Here is a 12,173-nt window from a genome sequence, read left to right as displayed (position 1 = left end):
ACAAGCATCTTACGGGAACACTTTTGCCCCTATTGATCTTTCAAGAATATCTTTTATAGGAAAACTTGAATTGGTTGCTGGTGTCCAAGCACTCTATACACTACAGTAGAGTTAAGAGTAAAAATCTCTTACATACTGTAAGTTTAACAGATAATGCAAGGAAAAATCATTACATTGTTTGTCAAGGAGGAACAGGTGATAGCATCTCCCCTGTAGTTGCAGTGAAATGTGTCTTTTAATTGTTGGTAACCAAATAATATATTCTTGTTCTATAAGTGTTTTTAAATGGTAAAATCTTTATTGTCTAACCTTATCACACATGTGTGGCTTCTCTGAGCTGTGGGTCTTCATGTGCTGAGTCAATCGCTTTTGCATGGGGTAAACCCTGTGACACACAGGGCAGAGGAACTCTGACACCTTTGGTACCTGCAAGCCACAACACTGACATAAGTGGCACAAAAGAAAGCATTAACCAGCCAAAACAGAAAGTAATCCGCTACAACATTAAGAATGCATATTGTTAATATTATAGCATGAGCATGCTAATTAACATTTAACAATCACTCAAATATGGGAGACCTGAAGTGTCTTACCAACTCCGTTTTTCTTCTTCTGTAGGGTGGGGGAAAAATAGTAACAATATTTTAAAACCTGCAAAACGTTCTGTAATAGAAATAATTTATTGTGTATGTGCTGCATGTTGTCTGAGTTACTAACTTCTCTTTGTTGTGGACTGCTGAGTGGCGAATGACATCTTTCTTGTAGACACTTGTGTAATCACACTTCTCACACTTGAACGGCTTGGTGCCCTCGTGATTGAACATGTGTTCCTACAAAACAGCCCAAAAGACTTTTAGGACACCATGCAAACATGCATGTAAACACTGTTAAAATGGATGTTTTGACCCATTTTATCTGACCTTAAGTGAAGACCAGCGCTTACAGCGGTAGTTGCACTGGAGGCACTTGAAGAGCTCTGGGTCGTTGCCTTCATGGGAGTCCACATGGAAGCGCAAATCTTCTTGAGTGAGAAAGCGTGAGCCACAGATCCAGCAGTTGTGAGGTCTCAGGAGCGGTTTGAGGGATTTATAGTACCGACTGCACGACAATGAACAAATAGATGAGATTAACTTGTTGTAATATTATGAAATACTATTTGTAACACAACTTTATTTCAGAATTTGATACTTACTTTCGATTAATATACTTTCTATACTTTTTCCGAAGAAAACGTTTGGAGGGTCGTCCGCGTTTCTTCTGGAAGAACTCCTCTGGCTGTGTGTTGGATGAAGGGTCTTTGTTCTCAGAGTCTGATTGGCTTATTGCTGCCTCAGCTGTGTCTCCATCAGTCACCAAAGCAGGAACGTTGTTTAGCCCAGAAGAGCTGGCCTCTTCAGGTGCACTAGCATCTGCGCTAACCCTGGGCTTCTTAGCAATACTCTCTGCTTCTGTAACAAACCAATGCAATAGAACAATGTGTGGGCTCCAATTTGCAGTGATAGGCGGGTTTTTGCTTTACTCTGTTAAAACTGAAAACCAACCTTTGCTGTTGTAGCCTTCTTCTACAAGGCTGTACTTTCTTGGACGACCAACCTTGCGTCGAGGACGCCCTTGAAAGGAGGAAGAGATAGGAGGAGTGCGCTTCTTTATAATGGCAGGTGGTCTTCTTTTGAGGTCCTCATCTGCAGGGTTGTAGTCACTATCCTCTAGGAATAAACACAGGAGCAGGGAAGGGAATACATTATTCTTATATCTTTGACAATTACACTAAATCAGAAAACTATGAATGTTTGGTTGCTTGGGGGGGGTTTAATAAAAGTCTTTCTCACTGACCTTCAGCATCATCAATAGCACCAGCATCAACAATATCATCCTCCTCCTCTTCTGCTTGTTGGAGCTGAGCAGCCTTTGCCTTCACCCTCTCTGCCTGACGACGGGCAAACGTCTCACTTTTAGGAGGCCGTCCACGTTTACGCTTCTTTGACATGTCCCCTGTAAACCGGAAATTATACCACAAATACAAATTGTATTAAAATCTAAACTTACAGTGAAATTGTTATGTCTGTGTGATACATAATCAACCATAACCCTTACCTGCAGGTTTGAAGTGTTTGTCTCTCATGTGGTTAATGAGTGTGTCTTTGGAGACACTCTTGTATGGACACATCTTACACTTGAACTGCTGAACAATCACTACTTCCATCATCTCCTCCAACTCCGCCAGGTTTGGTGGTCTGTGTCCGGAGCCTTCTGCCACTGTTGATGTCTCTATCTCCCTGACCAGCTCAGGTTCATCCTGAGGCCCCTGGGAGCCCTGGGGCTCCTCCTGGCTGGTTGAGCACTGTTGGGCCAGCTCAGGCTCTGGATTGGAGGTGTATGTCCCACTGCTGCTGATGTACGGCCCAGACTGGCTCTCGCTGCACTCCAATGCCTCAGGAAGCCCATCTAAACCTGCTGTGTCTGCCAGAGGGTGGTCTGATGAGGAGCTGTCATCGGCATAGAGAGAGGCCTCAGGGCCATTGCTGCTTTCCATGTAACAGGAGTGCTGGGGCTGCTGTTGAGAGTGCTGCGGCTGGTCTGGATCCTGGTTCCGCTCGTCATCTTCATCATCGTCCCTCACTTGATACTGAGAACAACCTGGTTGCTCAGAGTCTGCAGCTGCAACACACTGCCCCCCATACTCGGCCCCATACTGCCGACTTGTCTGGGTCCGGTGGTCTGCGCTACTGTCAATGTAACTGCGGGAATGATGCGGTTGCTCTTCATCGTCCACCGCACACTCCAGGTAACCAGCACTGCACTCCACCACATAGTGACCTCGGCTGCGAGGGTTTGAATCAGCCCCACTGCATTCCACGTATCCAGGCAGGTCCTGGTCACTATTATGCCCGCTGTAGTCAGGAAAACCTGACTGGGAGCGTGTCTGATCGGGTTCTTCACCTGAACATTCCACATAAGAAGATGAAGATTCCCCTGTTTGGTCTGGACCATCTGCACTGCAGTCCATATACTGGGAAGGGTGGGAGTGCTGGGGCTGGTCAGGCTGACTGCTGCTGTCCTCTGGGTAACCTGAGTGACCAGGCCGATCGTCGGGCTGGTCGGGATCAAGGTTTCCCTGCAGGTCTCCCTGGTCCAGACAGGTGGACGTGGGGCCTTCTGCAAGAGCTTCTATGGCTATATAATCAGAGAGGGCTCAAGATGACATGTGGGCTACTATAGAAGCTCCTATAGGCAGCATACAAAAGGATTCCCATAATGTGTGTCATCAACTAAAGTGGATTTTAAAATACTTAAATAAAAACTGTAAGAGAGAACTAAAATAAAGTTGGTTCATTACATGATATGGAAAGGCTAAATCATGTATCTGCTCTATAAATAAATGCTGTCTGAGTAACACCCCACCAGAGTATTCAATAAATTGTTTTCTTATGTAAACATGGTGATTATTTTCTCATAAACTTTAAAAGAGTTTGAAATGGGCTGATAATTAATGAGTTAACAGTAACAGTAGCACACTTACCGTCATCTGGTCCTTGTAATATAACATACTGGGTTGTTTCTGCCCCTCCATCTTCTGCACTAGTCACAGCTATGCAACCTAACAGAAGAACAGTAGACAGATTAAGATATCTGCTGCTTTACAGTAAACTAATCCAACACCTTAAAGCTGTTGAGCCTATGATTTAAAGGAAAGTGGAGTGTCAGTTAAATTACCATTCATAATGTCAGGGCCAATGGTGGACTCTATGATCTTGTCAATGGCAGACCCAAGGTCTGACGAGGTTGAAGCAGTTGAGTCAGAAACCATCATGGCTCTTTCAGATGCTGCGCTGGAGTGGACCCGCACTTGGGCTGACTCAGACACCAGCACTGACTGAGTCACTGTGGAGACGCTGGACACACTGGTGGACTGGGCCACTGAGGAGGAGTCTGGGAGGTGGACTGATGAAACTCTGACATCTGTACTGGAGCTGGTTTCTGGGATGAACACCTTGGCAGGGAGGGGGAAAAAAACATGATTGTGATATCTACAAATGTTTATGAAACAAGCCTAATTGCTATATCTGGTTTTGTTGCATTTAGTATATGGAAGTTTTCTACCACACAAAATAACATTTTTTTTTTTTTAAATCAAAACTTACCACAAGTCCCTCTGAACTCTGTCCCACATGGCAGTCAGACTCTGGGGCCTGTGCATGAGAGGCAGCAGTATCAGTGCTGTCTGCAGACATGGCCTCTGATGACTCCATACCCATGCCGCTTTCAGATGGTTCCTCCATCCCTGAGGGACCTGCATCACTGCTGCTTTCCACCTCATTTTCCTCTGAATCCATGACTATCCACAAGAAATAAACAAGCTCAATATCCTCAATTAATCCTCAAATATTCTCAATATATAGTTTTTGACAAAGAAATGTTCTAGATAAGATATTTTATACTCACAGCTACTGTGTCACTAGATAGACAGTAATTCTTAATATATTATCTTTATTGTAACTATAATTGCCACTGTTCATCATACCCCCAACCGGCACCGTCAATCACCCGCCTACAGGGAGCCTGGGTCTGTCCGAGGTTTCTCCCTAAAAAGGAAATTTTCCCTCGCTATTGTTGAACTAACTGCTTGCTCTTGGGGGAATTATTGGAATTGTTGGGTCTTTTGTAAATTATAGAGTGTGGTTTAGACCTACACTATGTGTAAAGTGTCTTGATATAACTCTTGTTGTGATTTGATACTATAAATACAATTAAATTGAAATAATAATAAAGTAGAAAATTAATTTTAAAACCAATATTCAGCGCTTTGAGACCTGCAGACATCCTGGACAGAAATACTGAAACTTTATCATCTTTTTAAACTGTGATGAAGTAAGGATGTATAACGTTGGAAAGGCAACTCAAGTAATCAATTTTTAGTCAAAAATAATATTCTCATTCGTAGGTTATTGTATGTTTCCTAGCTGTCATTAACTCTTACAGATGGGCAACCAACTGGAAATTAACTGTAACTTTTTTAACTTTGAATTTTGTACACAGTTTACACTTAGTGTGTCTTTATGACGCCTTTTATATGCATTGTGATGCCAATTATGTATTTGAAGAAATGTAAATTCCTTGATACCAAATAGAGTGCACATAGAAACAAGGATAACATAGCTGAGCAATTTACACTTAACCAAAGTTTTGATGTACTAAATTATTTTGTGATACTATTATGTACAGTATTTCTGGACTTAGTGCATGTGTTTTGCTCCTGAATATTTAAAAAAAAAAGGCCATTTCCTACATTAATTTCATTAAAGGATATTGGTTATTCATCACTTTGTGATACGTGTAACGTTGCCGAACAGTGTTTATTTAGGAAAACTAACCGACTCCTCCAGCAGTAACGCTAGCATTTACCTAAGCGTACGTTCATACGATAAACCATAGACATGTCTGTCTATATTAGTTAGTTAGCTAGCTAGCTAAAGTGTAATTTCCACATAGGGGATCAATAAAGAGTATAAATAAATGATAAATTAAATTAGCTAGCTAGTTATATGAAGAGTTTTAGTTTTCACTCAAGGGCGTCAAGGTTGTGTGAATTAAAGGTCTATTCTGGGGGCGAACAGTTCACACTTGAACTGTCCGAGTGTGATTATACTCATAAGACCTGACCGGCAGTAAAGTTGTTTAGAAACGTGATGTCAACGATGAAGCACACCAGCTAGCGCTAGCTTTTAGCTGGCTAAAAAGCATTGTTGTCTGCTACGTATCTTATTCGATGGATCTACAAAACAGATATAACTGTCTCCCAATTATAGTTGGAGTGGTTGAATAAGGTAACGCTACTCAACGAACATGTCACTGATCTAGCTAACCAAGTCGTCATATCGGGTGTTACAACGTTCATCACACAGCGTGTCTTAGCGGTTTTAAACAGGCCCAGCTGTCCTTCGTCCTGCCTGCTCCGCGTCGCCATTTCTGACCAGACAACCCCGTTTTACACTCAGGCATTCTGAGAGCTCTACTGGGGACCTCGAGGGCCTCAGCTGCGACAGACCGCCCAAATTCTCTCCCTGAAGGAAATTAAAATATTTTCCTTCTCCGGCACTAGAATCTCCACGCTTTTTTCTTACCGTGTATTTTCGAGTAGAAAGGTGTCCTAGAGTGTAGATGCGCTAAATAGAACAGAGATTAGTAACCGATAATTGTTGCTTCATTCTAGTCGGGCGCCATGAGACTCTCCTTGCTTCCTGTTCGTGCAACCGGATCTTATTTATTATTTTTTGTTGAAAACTATTTTGTTGTTTAAGCAAACATTGACATATTTACAAATTATTTAGTTTGTGTTCACTGGCAGATTGGTCGTTATATGTTTCAGGAATTGTGATTAAATGTGATTTTTATAATCGCTTGGTGGACTATTGTTTTTAGAGGAAGGCATATTACTGATGCGGAGTAATATGCATACACTTAGGGCGTTTCAGGAGACCGTCGCTGAATGTAAAAAAATACAATTTCTATAGTCGCCGTTTATACATGTTTTTCCTGTTGTTGGAATGTGGATTCAAATGTCAAATAAATATACAGTATATCGTGTGAGCATAGTGTTGTCAGATAATCCATAGGCATGTCAGTTAATCGAGTGTTTAGGTGAACGATAGAGATAGTTGACAGTGGGATGTAGTTCTCACATAATGTTTATTGCATTAACGTTAAAAGTAAAAACTTTAATACAAAACATATCAGTATCATAAATAATTTCAGTGAAGGAGACATGCATTGTCTTCCAGTGCAAGTAATTGGCTTTGAAGCCATTTTCAGAAATACACACATAATTATACAAAACAAACAAGCTAAAAGACGCAAAAATAATATTAGATATAGCTATAAATACCAAAATAATCCAATACTGTAAAGTGTCTGAACCTGTCAGACGTTAAGAAGTCATGTAGCAAATCTGAAATGCAGATAGCTTTTGTTAACGTTTTAGTTGTGGTTATGGGTCTCAAATGTTAGACTCCCATAACCAACCAGTTCACAGATTGTGGGCAAGGCAAAGCCAAACTTAGTTTGATTTCCTTTGTGCCTTTAAGGTTATTTTTAGGCCAATGCTGTATGTTATAGAATTAGCCAATAGAATATAATTAGTCAATGATGGTGAATTATTCACTTCCCAGAAAGCACACACATTATACAACAGACACTACAAATACTGCTTCACATTCTCCCTAACACCTGAACAGGAGAGAGAAGTAGGTGCTACCACATTAAAGACAATTTTCCCGCTCATCCCAGTTTGTTCATCTCCTCAGTAGTAGTTGGGACCTGTAGCATCTGTGCACTTGAGAAGGTCATATTTCACATAGCCAACACGATCCACCTGCCTGCGGGAGTTCATACGCCAGTAGAAGCGGTCCCGGCAGAAGTAGGTGTGATCTAAAGCAGAAATATTTCAATTTGAATCACTAGAATGCAAAATGAGGATTCTTATATGTCACAATAGACTGTAAAATTCCAATTTTGTTTATTGAGCTCAGTAGATGCATATTTGAAATTACCTTTGTACTGGAACACGTCATGAGCATCATTGGGGACACCACCAAAGGCCAAATCTGTGTATTTGGGGTACCCTTTGTCGATTTTCTGGGCCTTCTCATCAAGCCTGTGTTGATCATAGCAGAGAATATAATTTAAATGGGAAAAACAATCTGGTGTCTTAAATCACAAACTTTGGTAGTGTAAAGACATATATATTAATAAACTTATTTCAACAGTTGACTGGAAAACCAAAGGGCAGGTAGGGTTTTCCAGTGACAAACATGCTTCCCCATCCAATTTTAACTGACCTCCAGTAGTTCTCGCCACTGAAGAGCAGCACTTTGCCTTTCCCCCTCTGCAGTGCTCCCTCCACTTTCTGAACGCTGTTGGGGAGACCGAGTTTCTCAATGCTTCGGGGTCCTAGAACACTCTGCTCTGTGTACACCCAGAATTGGGTCCCTATAGAAAAAAAATGATCATTAGAAAAAAATGGTTTTGCACTTCTGGCTTAAGTGTTAGAGGTCCCTTGTACACAATATAAAGTTTTATTGCCTGAGAAGAAGTACAATTTCCTGGCCAGAATGTTCTCGAAAGCAGAGTCAATGACTGCTGGCAGAGCGGGCCACTTCTCAGAAACAGGAAAGGGTCCCTTGACCTTTTCATCGCCTCCGTTAGACATCTTCCAGAAATATCTGTCAATCAACACATGGAATTACCATTTCACTACTGCCGTTTTCTGTTTATGTTGCTGTTTTTACTTATTTTACAAACAAGAAGAGACTGATTGACTTACCCATCCTTGAAGAAATGTAGCTCTCCCTCAATCACAGTGATGGTGTCGAATTTGGTCAACTTGCAGGCATCTTTGGTCGGATCGACAGGTCGTGTGGTGGTCGTGGTGGTGGGTCCATCTGTAGCGTCAGTCTCATCAGGGTCTGGATAAGGGGTAGTGGTTGGGGTGTTGGGCTGAGGGGGGGTGGGATCAGGCCCTGTTTTGCGTCCTAAAAAAAGAAAATTGTGTTGTATGAGAGAAAGGGTTGAGGAGTTGGAAATTGTTTCATTTTGATGGGATTTTGCATGATAACACAGTTTGTCATGACCTTACCATAGAGATATTGAATGCCCTCAATGTCGTCTTCATGCAGGGAGAAGTCTTCCACATAGCTGTACATGGGATACATGAGAGCGTCTCTTATGTTGGAGTGATCCAGGCCAAGGGCATGTCCAAACTCATGGGCTGCCACCAGGAAGAGACTGTAACCTGGAGCACATACATTAAGGAATATTAATGAATGGCACAGGCAAATACCTAATGCATTTTATCTACTTTCTCTTCCTTGTATTCATGTAACTCACCCTGGTCGGGACAGAAGCCCCATTTCTTATCGTCATCATAGCTGTCAGTGGTACTGCACCACAACTTGCCATCTCCTCGTCCCTCACTTGTGCAGGAGTCATACTTTTTACCCAGGAACACAAAGGGGAAGTGGCAGGGCTCTCCCTCAGAATTTCCACCAATTACAGCGGTGTCTGGCCAAACAAAGACATATCAACACCAGTTAGAAAACCAGCCATTGTGGCAGTACTTCACAGCCCTTATGCATTGTGGTTCCTGTCACTCACCACGACTGGGACAGAATCCATATTTCTTGTCAGTATCAAAGTTGTTTGTGGTGGCACACCAGCGGTAGCCGTCACTGCGACCCTCTGTGGTACAGCTGTCATATTCCTCCCCCAAAAAGACAAAGGGGAAGACACACTCCGCTCCGTTTGCGTTTCCTCCAAATGTGTACAGAACTGTCAGGACAAAAAATAGGGGAAAGGATGAGCGGGTAAAGCGAGTCAGCATGCCTTAAAGAAAATGCTCTCATGTGGCTGACCTTTGATCTATTATTTCCCTTCAGAATAAATTGTCAATCTTACGTTCGCTTGGGCAAAAACCAAATTTCTTGTCCTTGCTGTAGTCAGCTGTGGTGGCACACCATGGCAGGTTGTCCGAACGTCCCTCAGTGGTACAGCTGCTGTAGGATTTGCCCTCGAAAGTGAAGGGGAAGTGGCACATGGCACCATCAGCATTCCCATAGCGAGTCTTCACAGCTTAGGCAACAAAAATAAATCATACATTTAATGCAATGTATAAAGTGAACACCGAGGAGACAACCTCATAAAATTGTTGGTAGTGGAGTAATATCTTTTGGTATGGCTGATTACCTGGTCCTGTTCCCAGGGTCCAGTACTCATCCTCGTCAAAGTGTGCATCACCCTGCAGACCCTCACCAGGGGGATAAGCATGGGCCAGAAGACCATCCTTACCATCAAATGGGTATGGGTCTCCGTGATCTGAATTTTTTTTTTTTAAATTGCACGTTAGTCTTTGATTTTAGACTTGTGTTTAGTACAAAATTATAATATAACTATGTGAAATCAACATGAAATGACCACCAAACAAACACATACTGTTTCTTCCAAATGAAATCATGATGTCAGCCGTTCCATCAAAGAGGCGGGTAAAAGTCAGAGGGGCCACATCACTCCACACCTTGAAAGCTCTGGCAAAGGCTTCATCAATCAGAGAGATCTCCATATCTGGAGTATAGCTAAGAATCCTGTGGAGAAAAGCAGATTGAAACTCTGCTTTCAGACTTATAATTGACAATGTCAGTGAAGATACCTGGTGAGGTACCTCCATCAGAGATGCTCTAATATATCTAATAAAAGCACACATTAATGTCTACAAGTCTATGAAAGAATTTAGTCTTTCCACTTACCTGTAAGTAACATCTCGATGGTCCCATTTGAGGTCTCCGTCAAATGTTTGGTAGTTAGCCACATCAGGAACCCCACAGCGAGGTCGCTTCATGGCGTCCAGGGTGGACTTATCCAGCTCTCCAGTCTCCTCCAGCCCCATCTGCCTCTGCATCCTCTTCAAAGCCTTGGAGTTAGACACCATAGACTGGAAGCCACTGCGGTGCAGTGTGTCAATGTAGCCAAACTTCTTCAGATAACCCTGATAGGATAGGAGAACATGAGAAATCACATGATCTAATAAGTCCAGATGGATGATTATATCAGAGTAGGTCCTTATGAAGTAAACTTTAGTTTGAAAAACAAATTAAATTCTTTTCTAGTGTTTTTGTGATGCCTGTTCTCACTGTTACACTGCTACTTGTGTATCTTAAATTCAGCAGAAACTAATTATTTTCATCAACATTATGATAGAGAATTCAGATAATTACTTCCCCGCACAGCTTGATTGCACACTGTTTTGGGAATTTCAATCCATTAAGATAAAGTGAACCATCTGCTACTTACTTCTGCCAGCTCCGTATCAGTCATGTTTTTGATGATGTCTCCTGGGAAGGTGACAAAGACAGACTTGAGGGGAAGGCTCCATCCATCCTGTATGCTCACACTCAAAAATAAACACACAGCTAAAGCACAGCACCTCATGATGAGATCTGCTGTAGGTTGTTTCAAAATGTAACAAAAAAATCAAATACACTAAGAGCCTAGCAGCGAACAAGTGCTCCGTTAGACAAAAAGGATGAAAAAGCTTCTCCGCTGACGATCAGCAGTGAATAAGTGTTGTCTTTCCTCTTTGTTTTGACTGGTGGCTCTGCTTGTCTCTGGTTTGTGTCCTTGGTTGTGGACCTTGTTTTTATGCAACGTAAAGTCTTAGTCACTTCACCTCACCCCCGCCTACTACTAACCTCAACCCTCCCACTTACATCTTGACAGACAGAATGTTGAATGGATATGGGGAATTTCCAAAATATCCACATTTAGCTTTACCTAACAGCTAGTGAGTGGTTAGCTAATTGTTATTTTTTTGTATATTTCAAGCTGGATGGGTTGGGCAATAGTAGTGGTGGATAAGACCAATTATGGCAAATGATTTTGGCTGCAATTGTACTATGTTAATAAAGTAAAGCATGCTGCCTGAAAACACACAACTTATCAACCAAATGACAAATATTATTTTGAAAGCTCTTAAAGTTGCTATTACCTTAGGAATTTACATCATCAAAAACCTTCAGGAAATAACCTAAATAGATCAAAGACATTGTTTAGATGCTCAGTATACATTGTTGTTGTCATCCTTATCATTCATGCAAAAAGCTCTTCAGGACATGTTGATGTATTTTTACCTGAGTACAACACACTCATCATGGGACCAAGCCAGACACTTCTGTTATTTAGATGCTCAAAGTAATGATATAAATAGAGATTTTTTTCCTCTTTATCTATAGCTGGATACTGAATAAAATGTCAATCTAGGTCATGCCAGAATTAGATTCTTACAGAAAACTGTGTGTTGTTTTATTTTCTGAGTTGGCAAACTTTTAATTAAATCTTTTAGTTTTCTGCTCTATACCACATTATTAAGGTGATTAAGAAATCCCTGTGTTGTTACATATGATTCTTTGCAGTGATGCAGTATTGTTGATGGCCAGACTTTGGGGAACCACCTCCTTCACTGTTGCTGATGCAACATCTTCGGTGGCTTCATCCCCAAGATGACTGAATGCATCAGCAATGAATTACAGGTCTCATTTGGCAATGAGTAGTTGGCAATGAGTAGTTGGACCTAATGTTTATGTATTTTCCCGACAAAGCAGATCTTACTTCTCTCTTTTTTATGCCCA

The 12,173-nt window shown here is 41.6% G+C and overlaps 2 protein-coding genes across 3 annotated transcripts in view; both read right to left on the bottom strand.

Annotated features, from left to right (window-relative positions):
• Positions 1-6,270, bottom strand: part of LOC116692533 (zinc finger protein 335) — a 12,854-nt gene extending 6,584 nt beyond the window's left edge. Inside the window, exons 1-12 of the mRNA XM_032520903.1 lie at positions 6,123-6,270; positions 4,143-4,336; positions 3,715-3,991; positions 3,521-3,598; positions 2,095-3,174; positions 1,834-1,992; positions 1,542-1,706; positions 1,193-1,448; positions 921-1,098; positions 718-830; positions 594-612; positions 310-426 (exon numbers count right to left, since the gene is read on the bottom strand). Coding sequence (XP_032376794.1) covers positions 310-426; positions 594-612; positions 718-830; positions 921-1,098; positions 1,193-1,448; positions 1,542-1,706; positions 1,834-1,992; positions 2,095-3,174; positions 3,521-3,598; positions 3,715-3,991; positions 4,143-4,334 — 2,634 coding nt within the window. The 5' untranslated portion in view covers positions 4,335-4,336; positions 6,123-6,270. The remainder of the gene's footprint in view (positions 1-309; positions 427-593; positions 613-717; positions 831-920; positions 1,099-1,192; positions 1,449-1,541; positions 1,707-1,833; positions 1,993-2,094; positions 3,175-3,520; positions 3,599-3,714; positions 3,992-4,142; positions 4,337-6,122) is intronic.
• mmp9 (matrix metallopeptidase 9) overlaps positions 1-11,167 on the bottom strand; it is a 12,697-nt gene extending 1,530 nt beyond the window's left edge. Inside the window, exons 1-13 of one of the 2 annotated variants that reach the window (XR_004332723.1) lie at positions 10,840-11,167; positions 10,296-10,534; positions 9,985-10,133; positions 9,739-9,867; positions 9,451-9,624; positions 9,151-9,324; positions 8,884-9,057; positions 8,633-8,788; positions 8,321-8,528; positions 8,080-8,219; positions 7,836-7,986; positions 7,548-7,651; positions 7,055-7,425 (exon numbers count right to left, since the gene is read on the bottom strand). Coding sequence is in view for 1 of the 2 variants with exons in the window: in XM_032520904.1 (XP_032376795.1) it covers positions 7,298-7,425; positions 7,548-7,651; positions 7,836-7,986; positions 8,080-8,219; positions 8,321-8,528; positions 8,633-8,788; positions 8,884-9,057; positions 9,151-9,324; positions 9,451-9,624; positions 9,739-9,867; positions 9,985-10,133; positions 10,296-10,534; positions 10,840-10,977 (2,064 nt within the window). In the remaining variant the exon portion in view is untranslated. Of the gene's footprint in view, positions 1-6,772; positions 7,426-7,547; positions 7,652-7,835; positions 7,987-8,079; positions 8,220-8,320; positions 8,529-8,632; positions 8,789-8,883; positions 9,058-9,150; positions 9,325-9,450; positions 9,625-9,738; positions 9,868-9,984; positions 10,134-10,295; positions 10,535-10,839 lie in introns of those variants that run through there. The other variant, XM_032520904.1, reaches the window with a different exon arrangement.
• Between the last annotated feature and the right edge of the window lie 1,006 nt (positions 11,168-12,173).

This window comes from Etheostoma spectabile, chromosome 7 (genome assembly GCF_008692095.1).
Source record: "Etheostoma spectabile isolate EspeVRDwgs_2016 chromosome 7, UIUC_Espe_1.0, whole genome shotgun sequence".
Lineage (NCBI taxonomy): Eukaryota > Metazoa > Chordata > Actinopteri > Perciformes > Percidae > Etheostoma > Etheostoma spectabile.
Note: the sequence above shows the minus strand (reverse complement) of the source record. Positions and strands in the feature narration are given on the sequence as shown.